The sequence below is a fragment of the Tetrahymena thermophila genome (assembly GCF_000189635.1).
Source record: "Tetrahymena thermophila SB210 genomic scaffold scf_8254396, whole genome shotgun sequence".
Classification (NCBI taxonomy): Eukaryota; Ciliophora; class Oligohymenophorea; order Hymenostomatida; family Tetrahymenidae; genus Tetrahymena; species Tetrahymena thermophila.
In genome coordinates, this window is record NW_002476179.1 from 89,785 (window position 1) to 101,396 (window position 11,612).

Genomic DNA, 11,612 nt, shown 5'->3' on the forward strand with positions numbered 1-11,612 from the left:
ATAAAAAATAGAATGATCTAAATTGATTTTTTTGTTTATTTAATTTACTTGTAGAATTTACTTTTATAGTTATAAATCTATTTAAAATAGTAAATTTTTATTTTATTTTCATAAATTTTATAAAAATATATTTATTTTTAAGGATTAAATTTTTTTTATTTTGAATAAATTAAAAAAAAAACAGGGACCTGCCAGGATTGAACCGGCGACCTAAGGATTTGCAGTCCTCCGCTCTGCCACTGAGCTAAAGCCCCTTTCATGAAAGCTTAACATGAACTAAAAATATTTCTAATAAATTTTTTTTAAAAAAAATCAGTAATAAAGAAAGAAAAAGATATTTTCATATTTTATAAACCATTAAGAATATTCTTATTTCTTAAATGATCAGATAATTAAAGACAATAAATAAATCCTTAAAACAAAGATTTATAGAATGAGATAAAAATGGCATTAATCAAAATATTATTTGGATATTTATTCCTTGAGGATTTATTTTATCATTCTAGTTTAATAATTACATAAATATATATTAAAATTAAAACAATTTTTGAATTGAAAATTACTTAAATAAGTAATCAATCTTTTTTAGTTGATTTAATAATAATTAATTTACAAAATTAAATAAATTTATTTATTTAATTAAAAAATAATAATAATTTATTTGTGAAAAAATATTAAGAAAGGATAGTTAGTTATTTACAAACATTTTATTAAAAACAAAATAATTATTTGATATTTTAAATATTTTTTATTTATTTCATAAAAAAATAATATTTTTTTCTTTTTCTTTTAAGTAATCTTCTTAAAAATATAAAATAAAAATGCAAGATTTAATAAAAAATAAATTTATATTTTATTTTGCTAATGAATTAAATTTGTAAAACAATTTTAAAATATAGAATTAAATGAATTTTAATTATGGTTTTAACATAAATAAAATTTAAATCAAATTCATATTTTATAGGTATAGTAGTCTGGGTGAAGAGAGCACTTAAACTTAATACTTTCAGGGTTAGTGATATTTTCAAATCCACTATAAGGCTAGGTTACTTTCATATAAAGGGCATTTTGCTCAACGTGCTTAGGACTGACTAAATGAAGTTAGCTGCATCTTTTGTTTGTGAAGAAAATCTTTTTAAAGGCTTGTACTAAATCAGCTAATTTGATTTTCTTGAGCTCTTCAATCATTTTTTCCTCTTTATATTTAAGTTAAAATGAAATATAATTAATATAAAACTTTTTATTTTACTCAAGTCAAAAGTATAGTGATGCTAAACAATATATTCAAAGTATCTTTCTGTTTGTTTTTTGATGCTAAAGTCTTTTTCTCTAATATCTACCTCTACAGCAGCTCTAATTTTTTCAAACTATTCTGAAGTGAGTTCTTCTAATCTAATTTTCTATTATTCTAAAAAAATTTTACGTTAAATAAGACATTTTAAGATTAAAAATAAATATTTACATAAGAAGCTATGAATACGAGATGCAAGATACTAAGGAGGTTGAACATCTGATTAGATTATGAATCTAACAAATCCAACACCTCTGATGGCATTTGTTCTGGACCAGCAAATATATCCAAGACACTCGTTAGTTCTTAATTAAGTAAAGAAAGATTCTGAAAAAACATTTCCTAGTAATTCCATTATTACCCTGCTTCTTACTGAGACACTTTCTCCATCTTCGTAATTAGCACAGATATAGTTATTTGTTTCTTCTTCTCCTAGAGTCTCTGTATAAACATATACTTGGTCAACTGCAGGTTAGATTACTCTTCTGTCTATTAAGTCGGACTATTATTTTAAAGTTAAATATAAATTTTATTTAAAACATGATTATTTATTTCTTAATCAAAAATATAATTTTATTTAATTATTGAAATATTTTAGTAATTTAAAGACAAACCTTTTTAACAGGCTTTGCTCCTCTTTTCTCAAAAATGTGAGCAGTGCAAATATTGCCTATATTTAGAGCAGACTCGGAAGTTAAACTTCCACCGATTAAGAGTTCGAGTCTAAGTGCTTTCAAGAAATTGGTACTGAATTCAACAAAGGTATCAAATTGGATATTAAGAGACTCTTCTTATAATTGCTTGGGAGAAAAAGTTCTGGTTTAGAGGAAATATTCATTATATGTATTTCCTTGCTGATAAGGTGGTTGTTTAAAGAAATTTTTCAAATCTTTTTAGAGCTTATTAAGCTAAATCTAGAACTCTTTTTATAATTTGGATACATCAAATTCGACTAATTTTTGTAAGTAAAGTTCCATAAAATTAGTAATAGAATCACTAAAACCGTCTACTGTTAAAGTTAATTCTTATTTAAATTCTAAATTAGAGTCAAGTAATGCCATCTCTGCTTAATATCTTAATTCTCTAGTAAATTCATTGAATAAATTAGTCCATAATTTAGTTTAGACTTCAGCTCTTGCAGTCAATCCAAGACCACAGCTATTTTTTAATAATTATAAACATTTTTAATTTAAATAAAACTAATTTTTAAACTTTACTCATTGTTTTTAAAACGTAACTTCAATGTAACCTTAGGAATCTTAAATTAGCTATCTTATTTATACCAAAGTTCGATAAATTCGTTATTTAAAAGATCCTTAGGAGGAGCATCAGTTTCACTTGTAAATAAATCGAATTTTTAGGGAAGTAATGTATTCTTAGGAGGTAAATCCATTTTCTTGCTATCATGAGGTATTTATGGATTTTCAAAGGCTTTGATAATAGATTCAGAGATAGGTTCAATTGAATATTTAGTTTAATAGTACTTTTCTGTTAAATTACACTCTTCGGTTAAAGTTGGAGATATTAAAGTAATCCTTAAATTGTCTACTATTAAAGCATCGAGAGCACTCTATAATAAGTCTTTATCATAAGGCTCTGGAGCGTTGTCTGTTCTCAAAATATCAATATACTCACACTCTTGCATGGCAGTAGCAATTTCATATGTATAATCAATAGGTTCTTCTTTATCTTTAAAGTCAAATTTCAACTATGAAATATTCTTGAATTCATCATAAACCCATTGTTAATTGGCCTTTTCTTTGAGCATCTTAGTGTAGGCAGAAACAAAATTAATTACTTTTTCATAATTTTCAAAACCTTGTTCAGTTAAAACAACTGTCACAGAGAGCTAAGAAAATAATCCCATGATTTAACTTTCACTTGATCTCAAGGCCTCAGCATATCCGGCATCCATGAGAGCACTTAATAAACTGTGTTCTCCTTCATGTCCGTAAAGATAGCTGAACAATTTAGTTGGATTTTTTCTGTAATTCTTTTCATAATTTGGCAAAACCCAAGAGAATTTTAACTTATTTAAAAATTTATATTTTAACTTAAAATCAAAACTACATTTTTAAAATGAATTTTTACTCTTTTTTCTTATTTGCAAGGAACTATTTTTAAGAACTTTTTAAGATTAGTTGAATCGAAAGGGCTTTCTTTGTAAACAGGTTTTGGTAATTTACGGTTAGGTATTTAAGAAAATAGTTCTACAGCCTAAGTTTCAAGTTCCTCCAAAGTTTCATTTGAAAGAATGACAACTTTAGTAAGGTTTGAAGAGTAGTATTAATTGTAGAACTTAATTAGATCTTCACGAGTTGATTCAAAATTCAAAGTCTCGAGATTACCTGTTCCAAATTTATTAAAAGGATTTCCTTCTTTACTTGTGGATCTATTTAATTGATATTCCCTCCATAGATCTTATTACAAATTTTTTTAATTTTCGCTATTTACTGCATTCATTTCTCTAGATGTCAACTCCTTAGTAAATAGTGGCTCAATGAAGAACCATGCAAATCTAAAATTATAAAAATAATTTTTATGAGCTTTGATGTTATTTATTAGCATTCAAGTGTAATTATATTAACATACCTATCAAGAGCTTCTTTAAATCCTGCATTAGAGCAATGGAAGAAGTAGTTAGTTTAATCTAAAGCTGTGAATGCATTAGAATATCCTGAATATTGATTTAAATGCTAATCGAATTGTGAAGCATCTGGATACTTCTTAGTACCTAAAAAGAGCATGTGTTCTAAGAAATGAGCAAGGCCTATTTAATTTATACATTTTAATTCTTCGTATTTTATAAAAAATTTTATTTACCCTATCTTTCAATTGGATCTTAAAGTTGGCCAGCATTTACATTTACTGCTGCTGAGCTCTTATCAGTAGTAGGATCTGAAATTAATAAAATTTCAATATCATTAACTGGTAACTTAATTAATTTGTATTTTCTATCATCTGATTTGGAAGCAACTGGTTGCTAAAGTGTGACACTCATTTTAATTTTGTTGGCTATTTAGATACTTTTGAGAATAGATATGAAAAAGTAAGATATTTTTTTATTTTAATTATTGAATATTAACTATATTTGACAATAGATTTTATATTCAACAGAAGATCAGATATCTTTTGATAGCAGTAAAAAATCAAATGATTAATAAAAAACAGAAAATTAGTTTTACATTTATTGATTTATATTTTCTTCCAAAGTTGTTTGAAATAAAAGAAAATATAATTATTTTTTTAAACTCTATCTTTATCATGATAAAATATTAATATAATTTTACAAATTATTCTAAAATGAATTTTAAATATTACAAATAATAAACAAAAATGTTATTTTCTTTATGAAAAAAGTTAATTTTTTACAATCAAAAATATTTGAAAAATAAAATTTATAAAATTTTATGAAGATATTTTTTTTGTTTTTGTTCACTAAAAATATTTTATTTTAAATTTTATTATAAAAAGCAATAAATTAATCAATTTCAATAAAAGAGTTACATTTTGAAATTTAAAAAACTAATCTGTTCAAATATTTTCTTTTTTTATAGAAAATTTCATAAGAAAATAATTTTAAATGTGTTAAATTGAAAACTATTTTTAAATTTTACTAAGTAAAGCATTTAGCAGTTATTTACTGGCTTTTTTGGTTTATAGAAATGCACAAAAAGATTTGAATGATCTTTTCAATATACTACAAACATACATTTTTTAAATTGAAAATTTTTTTTATAAAAAAAGAAGCAATTTCTATCAATATTTCTTAAAATTATTACGATTTTGTTATTATTCAAATTATATTTATTTTTTATTGGAACAAACAAATCTAAAAGTATTACAAATTAAATCTAGATTAAATTTTTGTATAATACAATATAGCCCTAATTTTCAAAAGTATTTTTTAGTAATTGTAATTTAAAATAAAATAAATCAAATGGATTAAGAAGACCTTTAATAAATTGCTTCAGGTTTTAGATTTATTATAGAATTTTATTAGTTAGCATATATCCTTATGGAATATGAAAATTGAACTGTTATAAACATCATTTTTAATTAGAAAGAATTGTAGATTTGACAAAGGCAATTAGCGGAATAGAAGGAAAGAGACTTCAAAGTATTGCTTTTAAAATATATAATGCAAGGTAATTTCTATTTATTGAAATTGTATTTAAATCTTGGTTTTTTCATTTTTTTTGAGTTAAATTCACTCTAAAAACTTTAGAAAAGAGGTTTGGGAGAGAGTGAGAAATAGAAAAACAGAAACTAACAAAAAAGCTATACACACTGAATTACAAAGAAATTTAGAAGAGTTTTTAGACAAAGTAAGTACTTATTTGAATATTAGAATGAAAGAAAGCAGGTGTGAATATTTATATTTTTAACTTAGAAAAAAGAAGAAAAGAAGATAGACATAGAATAAATATAAATTTTTAAAAATAAAGACTAATACACAAAACAAGCACCTTAAGTTGAACTCCACAAAATAGTAAGAATTTTTAATTTATTTTACAAATTAATGAATCTTTATGTGAATAATAGGAAGATAAAATAGATATTATTAGAGGACTGCCTTAGGATATATGCAAACTAAAATCATTGTTTGAGTAAGATGAAGATTTAGATGATTGAAGATTTCATTAAAAGAAAAAAAATAAGGGATTTTATTAATTAAAAAAGAAGAGTGAAAAACACTTTAAAGAATATTAAAAATAAATTTAAAAATTCTAAAAAATTATTTAAAAGCTTTTTATAATTTATTTCTAAAAAATATTTCTTTAATTTCTTGTAAATGCAATTGTGATTTATTTTGTAACTAGCTTGATTCGCATTTATTATAAAGATTAAATTAGCAACCAGCATCGTGCATAATTTGATTTCAAATATTTTTGATTTGGGCACCAATTTATAAATGATGATGAGATTAATATCAAAATTAAATAGATTTTTAAAATTATAAGCATATCATATTTCTATGTTTGTCTCTTTTACATTAGAAACATTTGTAGCTTGAAAAAACAAATATTATATAATTTAAAGCAATAAAAAATCATTTGGATACGAAATAGAAGATATAAAGGAGTTAAATAATTCTTTATCATCAAAAATTAGTTTAATTATAATTATTATTAACAGTAAGCATCATAAGCGAATAAAGATAATAGTAAAGCAATCAAATATATTCAATATCAATTATTACAATATTCAAAATTACCAATTATTTAAATGATGGAGAGCGAACCTGATAAAAAGCTTAAAGATGCAAATTAATCAAATTAAGAAAATGATAAAAATGGACATGAAATGTAAATGTTATTAATAGAGTTATAATGAATTCATTTTATTTAAAAGTGAGGAATAAATACCTTACGTAGGCTTAAGAAATTAAGGAAATACATGCTACATGAACAGCTATTTGCAGACGCTTTACCATTTGGGAGATTTTACAAGATTAGTGTTATAGATACCAACTCATGGAGAACCTTTGGTTTTTCCAGACTCGATGCAAATCCTCTTTAATGGTCTGCTAAAAGAAAGTCGAGCTGTATAAACTCAATAATAATTTACAAAAAGCTTTTATATATTAAAAGTGATTAATTATACTTTTATAAAAATTAGTAAAGCACTGTGGAACTTTGCAAGAGTTTTGGCTGGGATAGAGAAGACGCATTCAATTAGTAGGATGTACAGGAATTTAGTTGTAAAATAAACAGAAACAATATATTTATTTATTTATTTATTTGTTTTAAACAAAATGGTTTTATTAAACATAAATTAGGCAACATAATTGAAGCTTTAGAAAGAAAAGTGGACAAATATGAAAAATTAAAAGGAAGCATTTAAAATCTGTTTTAAGGAGTAGCAAAAAACTATATAAGATGCAAAAACGTTGAGTTTTGTTCAGAAAGAAAAGAAACATTTTTTGACATTTAGTTATAGGTTAAAGGTACTTTATAAAAAGTATAGTTATTAAAGAAAACATTTAACCTCAAATAAAATATTTATTTTATAGGTAAAAAAGATATCTACGAATCACTGATGGAATACACTTCTGAAGAGCTCATGACTGGTGATAATTAAGTACAAATAAATGCTAAAAATATTCATTATTAAAAGATAATTATTTAAAATAGTATGACACTGAAGATCCAAAGTTTGGTAGACAAGATGCAATCAAAGGAATAAAATTTTAAAGTTTGCCTCCCATTTTACAAATTACTCTAAAGAGGTTTGATTTCGACTACCAGAAGGTACAAAACAATTTGCTTATATATAATATACTAACAAAATTTAGCTGATTTATTTAATAATATACATAGATGAGACTTGTAAAAATTTTAGATAAATACAACTACCCTTTAGAATTAAACTTGTATGACTTTATGGATAATTCAGCCAAGGAAAATGATTTGTCAAAAGTAATGAATGCTTAAAAGTTTTAATTAATTATTATTGAATTGAATTAATTTCTGTTAATTAAAAGGAAAATTGCTTGTATACTTTATATGCAGTATTGATTCATAGTGGTAAATAAAGTGGCTCAGGTCACTATTATGTCTATATAAATAAACTTAACAAATGGTATAAATTTAATGACTCTCGTGTTGATATAATTTCTGAAGAAGAAGTTCTTACTGGTGGCGAAGGAGGTGAATTTACTGAAAAAAAATATATTTAGGTACTGCAATTTTTAAGATAAAATTTAAAAAAACTTTGTTTAAATTTTAAAAAGTAAACAGAAAAAATAGAGGAAACTACAATACAAAAAAAAGAAACAGCTTATATGCTTGTCTATGTATAAAAAAATAAAGCAAATTAAATTCTCAAAGATATAACTGATGCTGACATCCCTCAATAAATAAAAACTATATATCTGGAAAAGAAGAAAAGAGAAGAAGCAGAAAGAAGAAACAGAGAGTATTTCTAAGTAAAGCTTTTGACTTTTTAAGATTTATAGCAAACAAATGGTATTATTTTTTCATTTAAATACATTTTTTACTAAATTTTAAAATTTAAAACATTTAAAAAAGTTTTTTTTTTAATTCTCAAGTAAAGTTTTTTTTTTTTTTAAATTTATTGATTTAATAAAAAAGGGAATTCTTTATTTTTCCATAAAAACCATAAAAATGAATATGTCTCTACTGAAAATTTTGATCATATTGGAAAAAATATCTCCTTAAAAAATATGATAACTTTAGATTATTTTCTAAAATAGCTGGCAAATTAGTTAAAATGCAATGAAAAAGATATTTTATTATTCAAAATTACTTATGGAGTTTAACTAGAAAAAGTTGCTAATTTATCTCATTTACTTTAATTAAATATGGGAAATTTTAAAGTTAAGTAGATATTTTAAAGTAAGATTTTTTCCTGTTAGGATTATGCTTTGCTTGTCCTTGCTTTAAACCCAAATAGGCTTAATTTATCATTAGAAAATATTACAGATGAATATTAAAATGAAGAAGACGATGACAATGTCATGGCTAAATAATCTATCGAAATTACAATCGATGCTGAAGTAATAAATAATTAACTTTGTTAATATAAAGTTCTTAAATAAACTTTCAAGTTTAATATTTTTGAATCAAAAATTAATTATTTTAAGTTAAAGCTTCATTTTAAAATTAGGAAAAATAAACGAAAGATGAACTATTAAAATAGTAGAAACTAGTGATTTTTTATAAACTAATACATATAGCAGATAAACCAGGATAGCTATTATTGGATTCAAATAATAGTTTGTAAATTAAATTGACTAATTACATTTACGTCAGAGTTTGGGATAACTTTGAATTAGCAGTTTAAAAAATAGCAAAATAATAAAATATAAGTGAGTCGAAACTGTGCTAAAACTTTGAATTTTATTAAGAGAAAAATCACTTAGCCTATCCTTTAGATATTAATGATATTTATAATAAAAAAGTATATGAAGTTCTTCATAATCGTTATTATGGTGTTTTGGTGCTTAAAGACACAAACTTAGATAAATTATCAAATGAAGTAAGATTTTTAAGTATTTAAACAAGATTTAAAAGAATCAATTGACTTAATTATAAAGAAAATTGATATAGAAGATATCTATAAATAAAAAGAGAACACATATCGAGTTACATTTGATCCTGTAATAAATATTATTTTTTAAATGTTTATTTCATTTTAATAATATTCATTTATTTATTTATTTTAAAAGACTGAATCATCTTGTCTTATCTAAGAAAAAAAATCATATGAACTTAAAGGGGAGTACACTTTTGATATGGTCTAAAGAAGTATTAATGAAGTAAAAAGTGTTAGTTAAATCTTTTTAAAAATGAAACATATTTATTTTGTATAAAGGATTATTACAATGATGAAAAGGATTATTAAAAAATATACTTTTAATACTATGATTAAGATAAAAAAGTAAACATTTTTTTATTCAATTCACATACTAATTAATTTGTATCTAATTACAATGAATGATCAGAAATAAACTAACTAATCAAATTTATTAACTAAAAATAATTTAATTAATTAATTAATTAGAGATGGGTAGACTTTGCTATCGATGAAAACACATTAATAAGCGATTTAAATGATATTTGTGAATTGAGATTTGGCTATGATGAAAATATGAAAGCATATGATAGAAGTACATGTGTCAACTATAAGTTTTATTTAATGGATCATAGCTAACAGGTATATTTAATAAATAAACCTCAAGAGAAAGCTATCATAATCTATTAATAAACTAAGCTGTAAAATTATATAGAATTAGTGGAAGAAAATCCTGATTAAATGTATTAATTTATTTGAAATATTTTTAAAAAAATTTTTAAATCTATTAAAAAAGATCATATAATCTTAAAGACAATCTAAGAAACTAAATAATCGTTTCAAGAGTGAATAAAAGAAATCCACATTTACTAGTTAGATGTTAAAATCTATCAATTACAATGAATATTGTTTCAACTTAAAATTATAAATATATGCATATTTTGGAAAGACCTTATATTTAAGAAGAAGACTACCTCATAGCAGGCTGCTTTACAGATAGCGAAAATACTTACTTTGGTCATCCTTTTTTGATGGTTGAATCTAAAAATACAAAAATAAGTGATTTTTATGAAAAAATAAATCATCAATTTAAAAATAAAAAAATAAATAAATTCTTTGATTAAGATAGTTAATCTTAGATTACAAAATTTGATGCTGTTCTAACTTATAATTAAAATAATGAAAACAGTAATATTTCAAAAACTATAAATATCACCTAAAACTAAAACTGCACTGATACTATCGAAAGTTTAGGTGTGCATGAGAATTTTGAAGAGTAAGAGTATATGATTTTAAAAATTAAAATATATGGAATAGATCTTTCTTCAAATATAAAAAGGATTTAATCATCTTAAAACTGAAGCTATAAATAATCAAAAGCATATTTTTATAAAAATTTATTTTTATTCAATAAAATTTGTTTTCTATTTTTCTTGAAAAATAATTTTATATTTTCGTAATTATATTTCTTTGTTTTAAAATTAATTCAAAAACGGAGATAAATTTTTATTTTATCCTATGTCTATGTATAAAAAAGTAAAGTTCCATATATTAAAAAAAATGTTTAATTAAAAATTATTTCAAAAAACTATCTAAAATTGGATTACTTCTGTTGAAGTATTATTTAAAAGTATTTTAAATAATTCAATATTTATTATTAATTTAAGAACTTTTGTTTATGAGATTTTAAATTGACTGATTTATTAAATTTAGATCTTATTCTAATCAATATAATGTTAATATTATTTCATCATTAACAAAATATAATATAAAATATAAATTTTTACTTTATTTAAATATTTTGTTAAAATTATTATTAAAGTGTTTTTATTTTTTGAAATAACTAAAATTTATTTCATTTTATAACAAAATTTAATTAAAAAAATTAATATTAAATATAAATTATTACTTTATTTTTTTTAGAATAAATTATTAAACTTTTGTTCAAAATTAATTTTTTGAAAAGAAAAATATGAATGAATGGGGTTGGGGTTGGGGTTGGGGTTGGGGTTGGGGTTGGGGTTGGGGTTGGGGTTGGGGTTGGGGTTGGGGTTGGGGTTGGGGTTGGGGTTGGGGTTGGGGTTGGGGTTGGGGTTGGGGTTGGGGTTGGGGTTGGGGTTGGGGTTGGGGTTGGGGTTGGGGTTGGGGTTGGGGTTGGGGTTGGGGTTGGGGTTGGGGTTGGGGTTGGGGTTGGGGTTGGGGTTGGGGTTGGGGTTGGGGTTGGGGTTGGGGTTGGGGTTGGGGTTGGGGTTGGGGTTGGGGTTGGGGTTGGGGTTGGGGT

The 11,612-nt window shown here is 23.6% G+C and overlaps 3 protein-coding genes across 3 annotated transcripts; 2 read left to right on the plus strand and 1 right to left on the minus strand. All coding sequences in view use genetic code 6, as the record gives it.

Annotated features, from left to right (window-relative positions):
- Positions 1 to 951: 951 nt before the first annotated feature.
- On the minus strand, positions 952 to 4,292 carry TTHERM_01108740 (insulysin, insulin-degrading enzyme; the record flags this gene model as incomplete). The annotated part of the gene is made up of 8 exons (XM_001030234.1): positions 952 to 1,196; positions 1,250 to 1,408; positions 1,463 to 1,793; positions 1,906 to 2,449; positions 2,509 to 3,320; positions 3,383 to 3,809; positions 3,884 to 4,061; positions 4,115 to 4,292. 8 exons carry the CDS (start codon positions 4,290 to 4,292, stop codon positions 952 to 954), a joined length of 2,874 nt encoding a protein of 957 aa, XP_001030234.1.
- A 939-nt stretch (positions 4,293 to 5,231) lies between these two features.
- On the plus strand, positions 5,232 to 5,926 carry TTHERM_01108750 (hypothetical protein; the record flags this gene model as incomplete). The annotated part of the gene is made up of 5 exons (XM_001030235.1): positions 5,232 to 5,265; positions 5,355 to 5,439; positions 5,520 to 5,619; positions 5,685 to 5,783; positions 5,837 to 5,926. 5 exons carry the CDS (start codon positions 5,232 to 5,234, stop codon positions 5,924 to 5,926), a joined length of 408 nt encoding a protein of 135 aa, XP_001030235.1.
- Positions 5,927 to 6,520: 594 nt separating this feature from the next.
- TTHERM_01108760 (ubiquitin carboxy-terminal hydrolase) lies at positions 6,521 to 10,692 on the plus strand (the record flags this gene model as incomplete). Its single annotated transcript, XM_001030236.2, has 16 exons — positions 6,521 to 6,600; positions 6,647 to 6,839; positions 6,914 to 6,995; positions 7,074 to 7,241; positions 7,308 to 7,375; positions 7,429 to 7,545; positions 7,615 to 7,713; positions 7,779 to 7,973; positions 8,028 to 8,262; positions 8,389 to 8,813; positions 8,924 to 9,295; positions 9,354 to 9,416; positions 9,486 to 9,575; positions 9,632 to 9,697; positions 9,821 to 10,074; positions 10,128 to 10,692. 16 exons carry the CDS (start codon positions 6,521 to 6,523, stop codon positions 10,690 to 10,692), a joined length of 3,072 nt encoding a protein of 1,023 aa, XP_001030236.2.
- Positions 10,693 to 11,612: the final 920 nt, after the last annotated feature.